Here is a 13,779-nt window from a genome sequence, read left to right as displayed (position 1 = left end):
CAGCCCACAGATTGAGAGCCATTGTAAACAAAATGGGCTCGAGAATACCAGGAAAAATAGATTAAAAAATTAGAAATAATGAAGTCAGAGCGCTGTGTTTGGTATATACCCATAATCTCAGCATTTGGCCAGGTAGTCAGTTATGTCTGAGAATTATGAGTCTGAGGTTATCACAGACTCTGTCCTCGTTTGCTTTTCTACTTCTGTGTTAACACACACGCCAAAAACAACTCGGAAGAGGAAAGAGCTTATTTAACCTTAAGAGTTACTGTGGATAGCCGAGGCGTGTCTGGGTAGGGATTCAAGTCAGGCAGGATCTTCAAGCCAATACCACTGAGCAGTCCTGCTTGCGGGCTCATGCCCAGCTAGGTTTTGTACACAGTCCAATACACCTGTGGACGTACGGTACTGACAACATAGCTTGTGCCCTCCCATATCAGTCAAGACGTGTCACAGACATGGCCACAGACACTCTGATCTAAGCAATCTAAGCAAAACTAATTGCACAGGCCTCACAGTCAGACTCCGTTTTCCAAAACAAACAGAACCCAAGAGAAGGGGTTCTCACATTTACAGGTGTAAAGGTTGACAAGAAGACTCCTTCTTTAACTCAGCCTAAAAACCTCGGTCTTCAAATTTGACTTTTTACTGCCTTACTCCATTTACATTCAACAGCATGTGTGATGGATGGTTAACATGTCATCTTGATATCTGACATTCTGGAACTTATAGTACTGGATACTAGAATTCTGCCACAGCTGTCCCAGAGGAAAGGGAGCCAGCCCATGGCCCTGTCACCAGATGGACTAAAGCTTTTGCACATTGATATCCACAGGAGGCTAACTCTTGTCTCCACTAACAGAAACAAAGTCGCATTCTGGAACTGTGGCTTCCGACTGTCAGTAACAGTGAAAAAGCAAAAAAAGAGTGAACCACTTTATAGACTCTTGGTTTTTGGTCTCCCCCACTTCTTACGGAGAGACAGAAAGGAAAGCCTTAAGACTGTTTTGCTACCTTAAATTTCATGTAACAACATGTTATGCAGCTGGGAGCCTACTGTGAGAAGACATAACCCAATGTAGTGTAGTCATGGCACATAGAAATTGTCTAACTCACGCTTCCCATAGTTGAAAGGAAGCGATCACGAAAGTTTACAGAGAGACTGATTCAAGTAACAGAACACCAACTTTACTCTCTTCTTTCAGGAATCAGCCCTACTGCGTTAATGGTGAAAGGAAATGCTGCTGGGGGAGCAGCCATGCTTGACTCAGAGGAAAGCAAGGTCATTTCTACTCAGGAAAACTGCTCTTTTATAGAGAGAAAGTAAAGGTGAGTAGAGGGACCGGCCAGTGCGACCCAGCAAACTTCAGAGCTTCCATAGAGATCCTGCTAAGTGGGCCACGGTGTTCTGAAGTGTGTTCTGTGGCCGCCAAAGCAGAGGCTTTCTGGGGTTATGATATCATACATAATTGAGGTAAAGAAATTACATGAGCATTCGTCATTCTAAGTGTATAGTTCAATGATGGCATTAGACATCCGTCACTTTGGTGTTCTATAGACCAAGTTAAAGTACACATCTCCCCTACTTGTTGGCTACATTTATCTGTTTTCTTTCACATTGGTTTTGAAATTATTTTTTTTAGAAATTATTATTTTCCTAGAAAAGATTTTGGAGATTGTTTTTTCTAATTGTCTTTCCCGTTCCTCTGAAAATTTCGGATGACTGTGTGTCTGATTAGTTACTATACACAATTCTCTACTTGACACATAAAATAATATTTTTACACTCCATTAACCTTTCTGTATCTTTAGAAGGACTGTTTCCTTGCTGAGAATTTACATAATTTATACAAAGCTTTTGAGATTCATAAACATTGTTCATATCATTTGGTTTAATAATTGGTTTATAATTTGGGTAACAATACATGTTTGAAGTGATATTCACAACAGTGTTAAGAATGGTTGCGAATGTGTTATAATAGGTCAGGTACCTAGGGAATCACTCTTCTTGCTCAGCTCCAGTTTTTCTAATGTCAGTAAACAAATGCCTTAGATATTTTGTTATTATGCAACTGTTCACATCAGAACGCTAGGTATAGCCAAGCTCCTTTTCTTTCCATTAACCTACAGACTTTGAGCAGTGTAATCCAGCCCACTCTGGACTTTTAAAAATATGTTTTAATTAATTCCTTGAGAAGTTCATGGTGTACTTAAAGGATATTATTGCTATTTTGGGATGAGAAACTATTGAAAGATTTAAATAGGAAATTTGAAAACACTAATAATTAATTATGAAGAATGTGGAGGGATGGAGAAATGGTTCATCAGTTGAAACAACACTTGCTGTTCTTCAACAAGATTCAGACCCACTTGCCTTACAACCATCTGAGACTCTAACTTCAGAGTTGTCTGACATCTTCTTCCGGCTGTTTTGAATACCAAGCACTCATGTATTCCACACATATAGATGCAGGCAAAATGCTCATACACATAAAATAAAATAAATAATAAAGTTAAGAATTTGGAGAATGCATTAGAGAGGACTCATAAAGAAGGTTTTTCAGGAGTAAGAATAAGTGTTCTTAAATTTTCTAAGACATTAGATACAGGATGAGAGATTGGGAGTCATGTCACACTTCAGGGGAAAAACTGAGGCAAGGCCTCAAAGAAGATGATGTTAAAACCAGCATGAGGAAAGTAGACTCTGTTGCCTTCACTCCCCTGAACTCTGGTTAAGTTAGTCAGCATTCTTAAGGAGTTATGCATGAATACCCTTAGGTCATTTGCTAATTACTTGGAAGAACTTTGAGAAATAGAATTATGCTTAGAATATTTTGTATGACTTCATCAGCCATTCAGCGTGTGTCTGGGGGTAGAATCCTCATGACTAAAAGAGTGAGAGATTAATAGAGACACATTCACATTCAGAGTCCCTGTGTTCTGTTCCCTCCCTAAGAATTCTCTCAGAAAGGACAACATCAAGTGCGGGCCCTTGACCCTGAGTTTTCAGAACTGTGAACCTCTTCCTAAACTCAGTCTGCAGTATCACATTCTTATCATTATCAAACCGACTAATGAAAGGGCTTGGTGTTTGAGGAGTAGAGACCACAATACTACAGACTGCTGTCTTCGTTCTTAAAACATAAAAAGTATCCGCCATGAGAACAGATAATCTTCAGAGTCACTTTGTCAGTGCCCTGGAGGAACTGTGAGAAACAGTCTGGAAGCTGGAAGGTTGCTCAGGTACACTGGTGTTTTTGCTTTTGCAGGCAATGTTTGAAGAATGGATGAGTATAATGCCTCCAAGAATTCCTCTTGTGATCCTATACCGGCACACCATTTAACACCGGTTTACCTTATAGTGCTCATTGGAGGACTGGTAGGCGTCATCTCCATCCTCTTCTTGCTGGTGAAAATGAACTCTCGTTCAGTGACCACCATGGCAGTCATTAACCTGGTAGTGGTTCATGTGTTATTCCTACTGACGGTGCCTTTCCGCTTGGCATACCTCATCAAAGGGACTTGGACATTTGGATTACCCTTCTGCAAGTTTGTGAGTGCCATGTTACATATACACATGTACCTCACCTTCCTCTTCTACGTGGTGATACTAGTCATCAGATACCTCATCTTCTTCAAGCGTAGAGACAAAGTAGAATTCTACAGAAAACTGCATGCAGTCGCTGCCAGCACTGCCATGTGGCTCTTGGTGATCATCATTGTTGTGCCCCTAGTGGTTTCTCAGTATGGAAATCACGAAGAGTACAATGAACAGCAGTGCTTTAGATTCCATAAAGAACTCGCCCATGATTATGTACAAGTTGTCAACTATCTGATAGTCATAATTGTCATAACCATTGCAATGATTCTCTTGGGTTTCCAGGCCTTCATCACATTGTCCATGGTGCGGAAGTTTCGCCACTCCTTACTATCCCACCAGGAGTTCTGGGCACAACTGAAAAATCTTTTCTTTATAGGTATTATCCTTATTTGTTTTCTTCCCTACCAGTTCTTCAGGATTTATTACTTGTATGTCATGGCACATACTGAGAGCTGTAAAAACACAGTTGCATTCTACAATGAAATCCTCTTGAGCACAACAGCCATCAGCTGCTGTGATTTGCTGCTTTTTGTCTTTGGAGGAAGCCATTGGGTTAAGCAGAAGATTATTGATGTATGGAATTGCCTTTTATGCCATTAGCTAAGGTTACAATGTTCACTTTTTTCTTGTTGGGAATTGGAATAAGCAAGAAGCTAAGAATGATTTTTCATTGCTTCGTCGAAACCTTGCCTTGACCCAACCAAACAAAAGGAATAAAAAGTGTCTAAGTATTCCACCCACACCTTATCCTTTCCCTGTTGTTTGTGAAGGTGTCCATGCAAAGATGTCTTGTAGTGAACCTATACGGAATTGCCATATTGAATTATTTCCCAACATAAGGTATCTATTTGTCTATCCAGAAAAGGTGTGTCTACTGCATGTTGGAGTTTTGTTCGGGCATGGTGACTTCCTGGGTTTGACGCACTGTTTCCCTCCTAGGCTTCCAGTTACAGTTAGCTGAAGAGTTATTTCTGTTCTACTGCACCTTCTGAAGGCTCATCCTGGTTATCACAAAGCTCCAAACAGACGAATGCCACTTGGTTTACCAGACTAGTTGGCACTGTCAGTGCACACACCTGGGAAGAAACGTTTCCGTATCATCCTAACTTTGGAGGAAACACCAGGGCTTCTGCTCTAACAAACTTTGCTAGCCTGGTCCTTTTGAAGGTTGTGTTTAAGGTCTTGAGAATTGGCAGCATACTGTCATTAGCCACCCTCTCTCTCTGAAAATTAAATTAATCATAATCTTTTAAAGATGCTAATGGAGAAAGTCTGATGTAAAAAATGCCCATGACCAGTGTGGTGCAATACAGTGCAATTCTGGGGGTGTTGTTTTGATTTTATTTCTCTGTGTTTTAAAAGGACTTTTACAAGTCTAGGGCCACAGTTAATGCATTCTTACCCATTGGGCGATAGAAAAATACACTGAAGTCTTTAAGACATGCTCCACTTTTAAAGTCATGTATTTTTAAGTATTCAAAAACTATATTTTTGAACAAAAATATTTGGGGAAGACATAGAGTAGCCCTTAATTTAGAATATATGAGATTTAAGTTGCATTAAGAAAATTTTAGAAAACATTTGAAAATGAATGAATAAATATGCAGAAAAGTAATACCACTCTATCCTTTAAAATATTAAACCATATGGATATCCTTGCCAAATTCTGAGTCACATTTTGCAATTTGGTTTATAACTTGTGACATGTGTCATATTAAATTGCATTAAACTTTTATTTCAAGAATGAATCATGATTAGGTTCATGCACAGGTTTATGGTTTGTACTAAATTACACTGTTTATGTTTTCCCCTTCATTATTTAAGCTTGTGTCTCCCTCAGTTTAAGGATCTTGAAACTTTTCAGGGAACTGAGCCACGTCCATACATAAGGCTTCAGAAAAGCGGAAGCCATTAGTGGTGTGAGTAGAACAGATGGGTCAAGAGAGCTCTTATTCCAGGAAGGGACATCCTTACATCTTAAAGACTTTTCTTCAGTCACTGTTGATCCATGGAACCAGACTTCATCTGAGGGACAAAAAGTGACCCATGAGGCTCTAGTTTCAGTGAAATAACCAGGGCATAGTGACTCATCCTAAAGGAATAAAATGTAGCAACACTGCAAATGTGACTGTTTCCAACTTGTCCTCTTTAAATGATCACATCTGTCCTTTCCATCTCTTAAAAAACAAAAACCAAAACAAAACAAAACAAAAAAAACATTTCTTTCATTTGTTGCTAGTTTCCCTTTTGTATTTATTTTCTAAAGTTTTTCCTCATTTTGTCTCATGAAGTTTGCCAGAGCATCACTAAGCCCTATAAACATTTTAAGAAAATTTGTAACACCTACAAATATATATGAAAAGAAGGATTAGGATGGAATATTTAAAGTAAGTTTTGGTCATAAGGGTTTTCTGAGCATTTTCTTTTGTGGCAACTGTAATTGTGGACTGTGCATCCTACTTTTTAAACTGGGTTATATCTTTCAGATTTTAGATATGCTGATGCAAAGCAGTTATTTATTTCTCAGTGTTATAATAAAAGACCCGCCTATTTCTATGGGCCTGCATATACAGACAGCTATTTTCTAGAATATAGGTATGCCTCATTCTGTAATTGATCAGGCCTTATTGATCATGTTTCACTGAATAAATAAAAAGTCTTCAAGTTGTCTGGTCTTTTGATTTAATTGGTATAAAAATGGATACTGCATGGTAATTAGGATAACATTATCCTTAAAGATGACTTGGGATGTCACTATAATAAGGACCACTAGTAGAAACTGTTGGTGAAATCTGGAACAAGAACTTTGACCTGGCATTAAAAGGAATCACCTTGTTTTGCTGTGTATTTGAATAATCTTTCATACATGCAAGAACTGGAATGTGAGTGAGTAATTATTGGAGTCAATGGGTTTTATTCAGCTTTCATAAGCATATACTAGTTTTTGGGACTACAGTCATCATGAATTTCAAGGAAAAAATTATTCTCATTACTTCAGACCTTTACTGAGAGTGGTTTATTATTTTAAAACAACAATCACATGATTAACAAGCAAACTATGTATGATACTAAAATACAATGCAACATTATTGTGATAATTTTTGCTGTTGTTTTCAGGTGAGTATTATATAGAGATTGCTTCATTTTGTCTCTCTAGTTAATACACACACACATATATATGTATATATATATGTATATATATTCTTATACTTATATATGTTATCACAAGAAAGATCTGAAATTCATTATCATCCAGCTTTGTTTCAGAACAGGAAAGCATTATTTAATATTGTTACACAAAGCTAGACTTGTTTGGGTCTAGGAGTTGAGAATCACTGACCCACCATGCACAGGATCTCTCTGTGTGACAGATTCTATAAAGTATGACAGACCCATAAAATTAGGTCTGTCTGTTTAAAGGCTAGGAGTCTGAAAAAATATGGTAATGCCTTAAGAATAGTCATATGTGTGTATATATATATATATATATATATATATATATATATACACACACACACACACACACACACACACACATACACATGAACTTCTCCATTTCTTCTTCTGTCTGTTAAATGTGATTGCTTAGAAAAATGACAAGAACATCTTTGTCTCTGTTTTCTTCATTGATAACCAGAAGGCATCTTTCTGAGTATCATCACTGTCAAGCTGGCTTGCAGCCAGTATCCAACAAGAGTCTAAACCCAAAGACAGGGTAGTGTTTGAGATATAGGGAGAAGTAGAAAGAGTGCTTTTGGCAGCCATTAAGAGCTGTATTTAACAGTCGTTTTCTACTTAACTTTCTTGCAAAAGAGTCCCTGCATTGGAATGAAATCCACTCTGGTCACTTGTAGTGGGATAAGTTTCTTGTGGGGTGAATCAAGTGGTATAGAAAATACATATGATTTCAGAGATTCTATTCTAAGTACCTGCCATTAAATTTGTACTCCAGTCACAATATGAGTGTCAGAAACTCTACTCTGTCATCTGCTTTGGGATTGAAGGCAGTGAGAGAAACATTTGTGGTGTTGTCATCTCAGACCAAATCATTTTTGCTTGCTTTCTTCTAATAGCATGAGGGACCAGGCCTAGAACAAGACCATACTGTCCATTGGCACTGCTGAACAAAGAACTCCTCCTGGTCATAGGAGCTCATTGAATATTATGTAAAGAGCTGGTGAGGAGACTTCCATGACAAAGGCACCAGTGATACTGCACTGTTTTGATAGTTGAACCAAGAAAGTTCATCTTGCAAGGGACTTACACATGTCAGGCAGCAGGGGCATCTAAAGAAGAAGCTGCCCTAGCTATTTGGGAAAATGAGACCCTTTTGGGGAAAACCAAGCTGAGGTCTTGGGGTCTTGGGGGAACCTTGTTTAGTGGTTATGAGCAAATATAAAAGCATGACAAAGGCAGATGGGAAAGATAGCAAGAGAAACACACATGGAAGAGGTTTGAACAAAGGTAAAAGATGAGAAACATTGTTTTAGGTTCATCTTAATATTACATGTTATTAGCAATTACTGATTTCTTCTCCTTCCTTCCGCTTCCTTTCTTCCTTCCTCTTCCTTCCTCCCTCTCTCTCTTCCTTTCTTTTATTTTTCAATCTAGACCATATATCTTACAGAAGGCATGGTGTTAGTACAAAGATATGACTATTGCCCATTTGATCAGTCATTTTAGAATCTTCCTCTCATCCTGGATGAAGAAAAGAGTAGTGACACTAGAGAAGTCCAGATTGTCTCTTTTATTCTCAGAAAAACCATTGCTTTAAGTATCAAGAATAAATACCAAAATCTACACCTGCCTCCTAGAAGCACTTCTTCAGGTCTGCCCATCCTTTGAAGGTTCACAGAGTCTCAGGTTTTGGAAAGTCACGAAAGTCTTGCGTGATGTCCAATTCTGAACACAAAACACAGGTTTATGACAACCAAGTTGTCTGTCACACACCTCGAACTCTCTCATATTCCAGCTCCCATGCTTGTCTGCTGGACCTTCCCACTACTAAGCATGCTTCTTTTTCCTTGTTTTTATCAGTTCGAGTCAGAAAAGAGCCAAATATGGGTTCTGAATTTTCTTCATTTTCGAACCATCACAACACTTTTACATTTTATGCGTTTATGACATGTTATAACACTGCTTCCTTTCACCATGTCAAATTTTTATCACAAATTACTGACTTATAATTTTGGCTTCAACTTCCTGTTCTACAAGAAGCATATATTTTGAATTTTACGAGTCATTCCAAACTAACCGATCCTGCCCACTGTTTGGCTTTGCCACAGAGATTTCTTTTCAAAGTGCTTTCCTTCACCATTCAAGGAGCTCACATGATTCAACACCAGCTGCCTTGTGTCCCTGTTAGCACATGAGCAACTTCTTATCAAAGCACTAAGCTGTTTGTCTGTCATCAGTGTCAGCAGCCAGAGGGACTATAGAAGCCTCCCAGAGGCTCAGGGCCTCTTGTTTATGGTTATTAATAGTGCTCTATTGAGTAGACAGCTCTATGCATCTTTTTTTTATTGAAAAAGTTTATTTTAAAAAACAAAGATAAATTTACAGATTTTTACGCCGTTTGCATAGAAGTATACGAATACATTTTTAAGGTTGTAATTAAGTATTTGTGAGTACATATACATACACATATGTATATATGTAGCAATAATATAGGGAAATAGGGTATTAATTTGAGGGGTTAGGAGAAAAACTGGGAAGTGCTGTAGGAAGGAAAGGGGGATGTGATACAGTTCTATTTTAATTAAAATATATTCTTTTTTTCCTTGAACTTCACACAGTCTGTGAGTTGTTTCTGGGGTGTTCAGAGCTTTCTGGGGTTAGTATCCCATTATCAGTGACTGCATATTCTGTCTGTTCTTTTGTAACTGGGTTATCTCACTCAGGATAATATTCTCTAGATGCAACCATTTTTTTAAGAATTTCACTAAGTCATTGTTTCTGATAGCTGAGTAGTACTCCATTGTGTAAATGTACCACAATTTTTGTATCCATTCATCTGCTGAAGGGCATCTGGGTTCTTTCCAGCTTCTGGCTATTATAAATAGGGCTACTATGAACATTGTGGTGCATGTATCTTTGTTGTGTGTTGGAGCGTCTCTGGGTTAAATGCCCAGAAGTGGAATAACTGGGTCTTCAGGTAGTACTATGTCCATTTTTCTGAGGAACCGCCAGACTGATTTCCAGAGTGGTTGTATCAGTTTACAACCCCACCAACAGTGGAGAAGTGTTCCTCTTTCTCCACATCCTTGCCAGCATCTGCTGTCATCTGAATTTTTGATCTTGGCCAATCTGACTGGTATGAAGTGGAATCTCAGGGTTGTTTTGATTTGCATTTCCCTGATGGCTAAGGATGTTTCAGCTCCATGCATCTTGAATGACTCTGGGGTAGGGAAACTGTTTAGTCCTTGTATACAAACCAGCTTTCCCCATGGACAATAAACTTCTAAGTAGCATAGGACTCTGCAAATTAGAGGTGCTTGTCCATAGTGGGAGTTCCATTTATCTATTGAGGATACTGAGAAATACAGTAACTATGCAGTGAGTCTTCTTAACGTAAAATTTATTGAATGGCATCTTCTGAAATATATACTTTTATAACTCACTGTCTTTATATCACAGCACTGTAGAAACACAATAAATACTAATGATGAAATTATAATTATATAACATGTAAGATGGTGGCTGTGGCAAGAACCACAGGCAGTCAACTGTGGTGACAGTGTTAGTCAGTTAGAAAAGACGACTTTGACCTTGATACCCTTAGTGCCCAGTCTTAGCTTCCGTGGAGATAAGAAGAGCCTGTGGCTGCTGTTGCTATTGGCAACATTATCCCAGCCCACACGTGCTTCAGAAAATCTGCCAATGTTGAAAGAAAGACTTTTATTTGAGATTGAATATCATTGTAAACATTCAAAGACTGAACATATGCAGAACTACTTTGGAATAATTGACTTGTGATATATTTCACTTTTAGAAATAAAGTCTGCTTCTTGCCAATATTAAAAGATTAAGAATACCATGCCTGTCAAAGTATGGTTTGTCCCAGTTGGCCTGAAATGTTTGAATGCTTTTTAAAAGGCCTGAAAGGGTAAGAATGTACTTGATGTGAGCTGTGCTGTGGGGGTGGGGCTCACAGAAGGGTGTGTCCAAAACAGTATCCAGTTGTCAAGGAGCAGTTACTGGAAATTCAATGTCCACACATTTGTTTCAGATTAAGTTAGACAAAAACCATAAAACAGCTATAGTGCATGAGGCAAATGGATTGCTCTATTGTGATGCTTTGAAGAAATGCAAACGTTTTGTATCCTTAAACATAAAACATAGCTCCAAAAGATCAATGTGGATCCTTCTTTTAAAGTAAAAAGAGTGCTCTAAAATGTGAAGCTCCAAAATTATAAATGTAGAGCTAACATCTTCATTGTTTTCTAATTCTCAGTGCTTATTATCAAATTCCTGGAGCACTATTGCACACACACACACACACACACACACACACACACACACACACACACACACTCACACTCTCACTCTCTCACACACACATACACGTTTCTGAATTTCAACATCTGTATAAAAATGCTGGAGAGATACATGACATGTAGCTACTCCCTTCACCCAGTGTTGGGTCACTGCCCGGCTTCCTCCAGAAGCTATGCATTATGAAAGTCAAACACTGTGTGCCTTCTGTGTTTAGTGTCTCACCACCCCTCAGATCTTTGGCCCAGTTCTATAGATTTTTTAGACACCCAGCTCCGCTGTAGAATTTATCAATGTTTTTGATGACATCAGTTTACAAATCTGGTGGTTAACAACAAGTCTTCATGTTAACTTAAATAAAGCAATGTTAAAATGGTTTTTCACTGAAATACTTGCCTTAGTTATTAGAAGTTCTTGTTCTTCGGTCTTTTTTTCTTGTATCACCTGAGTTATTTAATTTCAAGCTCTACTGTGTCTTTAAAGTTTAGGGTGCCACAGGACTCAGTGAGCTTCCTGCCTCTTTGTACACACTTCCAGAAGAGATGTCATACAATCCCCTGGCTATAAATGTTAACCATATATTGCTTTCTCCAAAAAAAAAATAGCTCTTGCCTTGTCCTCTATCCTGAATACTAGCCACAAACACAGAATAGTCAACTTGAAAACATTACTTATAATCATAGGAAGCTTCAGTGTAAAGAAACCAGATCAGAATACTTGATTCCTTCCTTCCTGTGCCCTGGCTCATCTCAGATATTGGTACCACATTTGATTGGTTTGCTCAAACCAAATACCAAGAAACTATTATTAATGTTCTTTGTACCCATCGAGGTTCAGTCGGGAAATGGAGACCACATGTACTTTACCAGAAAAAAATTAATATGATGAGTCATTCAGAATAGAAGACTAGAGTAATAAATATATTTTTATTTATTGCATAAATATAGCTCCTGAGTAATAAAACACTAAGGGATACAGTGAATAGGAGATACGGCTGCTGTTTTGAAGTGTATGCCAGAGAGCTTGGAAACAAACCTATCTAAGGCCTGCCACTCCCACCACCACCAACACAGGCTGAAAGTAAGACTTGATTAAAAGAGTAGAACAGAAGTCTCTACAGTGCCCGGTGAAGAAAAGGAAATTCTCACTGGTGAAATGTTGATGGAACTATCTAGAAAGCTACAAGGAAAGTTGTCGTGGCAGTACGTTTCAGGAGATAAAGTGGGTCTGAGCCCATGCTGGACTCTGTCCAAGGCATGGGATATTCTCGGGAGCCATGCACTGTGGTAAAGAGAAAGCTGCCCATAAATGTGGTGCTTATGGGCCAAGAACCAGATCCAAGGGCAGGGAGGCAGCCTGTTCCTCCCCTGGGTTTCATCAGCACCTTAGGATGGAGATGCCAAATTTAGCACCATGCCTATCAGCAGGGGAGAGATGTTCCAGCAGGACAGGCATAGATCTGCAACTAATAGGTAACACTATTCTCCAACACTGCCTCTGTTTTACCCCCATACGTGTTCTGCTCACTAATTCTGCCTCTGCCTCTCAAGCATGATCTTACAGCATCACTTCTTACCAAGGTCACTGCTACTGCCTGTGTGGAGGAACACCACAGCCTTCTTCTACCATTTTGATGGTTGGAATTCCTCTAAAAAGAGTCATTTATTAATAAAATACACATTAATCCTGGTTAGTATCCATTGAAATGTTGCCAACCGCTCTCTGCCCCACTCTTCTGAATCCCTTTCTATTTGTTTCCTTTGTGATTGTTTTTGCTCTGAGCCTGTGCATTTTCTCAGCTGGCTGACTCCTTCACATCATCCATGTTGCTCCAGCATCATTTCCACAAGGACCCCTCTGATCTCTCTCTAAAACTGCAAAGCCTCTTTCCCCACCCTTTTGGCTAATTTACAGTCTTCAGTGTGTCACTCTTCCAAGTTGTGTTTTCTATCCCTTACTTCATTTTTTTCCTATCTCCTTCACAGCAATTAAAATATCATGAAATAAAGTCTGGGTTGTTTTTATCAACCATGTTTTCAATTGCTCTTATTGTATAGAACTTAGTGGCGGTTGATAAACACATTGAAGGAATGAATGACGGATGAGAGACTGACTCTGGTTTGTATCCTGTCAGCTATTCCTACAGGTGAATTACTAACCAGTTTCTGAGGTTCTCAGAGCTTCAGACTCTTCTCCTTTATAATAGTTACCAATAGCAGGCCACGCCCAGCATTGCTATGAAAATTCCCTGCAAGTTAGAAATGCTAGTCTATCAAAGAAAGTCGGTGCTTGATCAAGTCTGGATAACATCTGCAAAGGGAAAACTTGTGCTCAGTGCTCATATCCTAAAAGTCTGGATGGGTTTAAAGAGGGACTGTGAGTATGGAGAATGAATGGGGCCGGCAGAAGTACTAAATGCCTGCTCTTGCAAGAAGAAACAATAGAAGAGTTTAGATGGGTGAGCTGTAAGTACCAGCATATTCATATCTGAATATATTTATGAATTACCGTTCAGCTAACATCATTAAATTTATTCAGATAAAACTATGTTTAGGTTCCTTTGGGAAACTGTCTCCACTAATAAATTTTTCTCTGTCTCTTATGGGAGATCCTAAGATTATTCTTTCATTGGAGGTAAACCGTTTTTTTTTTTTTTTTGCAGAATTTCTATATTATTTTATAAG

General features: G+C 38.6%; 1 protein-coding gene across 1 annotated transcript; it reads left to right on the top strand.

The window, feature by feature from the left end:
- Window positions 1-3,283: 3,283 nt before the first annotated feature.
- On the top strand, window positions 3,284-4,201 carry LOC308422118 (putative G-protein coupled receptor 141; the record flags this gene model as incomplete). The annotated part of the gene is made up of 1 exon (XM_080918562.1): window positions 3,284-4,201. The coding sequence occupies one exon, from the start codon at window positions 3,284-3,286 to the stop codon at window positions 4,199-4,201; it is 918 nt and encodes a 305-aa protein (XP_080774688.1).
- Between the last annotated feature and the right edge of the window lie 9,578 nt (window positions 4,202-13,779).

Source organism: Micromys minutus (genome assembly GCF_963924665.1).
Source record: "Micromys minutus genome assembly, chromosome: 6".
NCBI classification, from domain to species: Eukaryota; Metazoa; Chordata; class Mammalia; order Rodentia; family Muridae; genus Micromys; species Micromys minutus.
The sequence above is the reverse complement of the archived record's forward strand: the minus strand, read 5'-3'. Positions and strand labels throughout refer to the sequence as shown.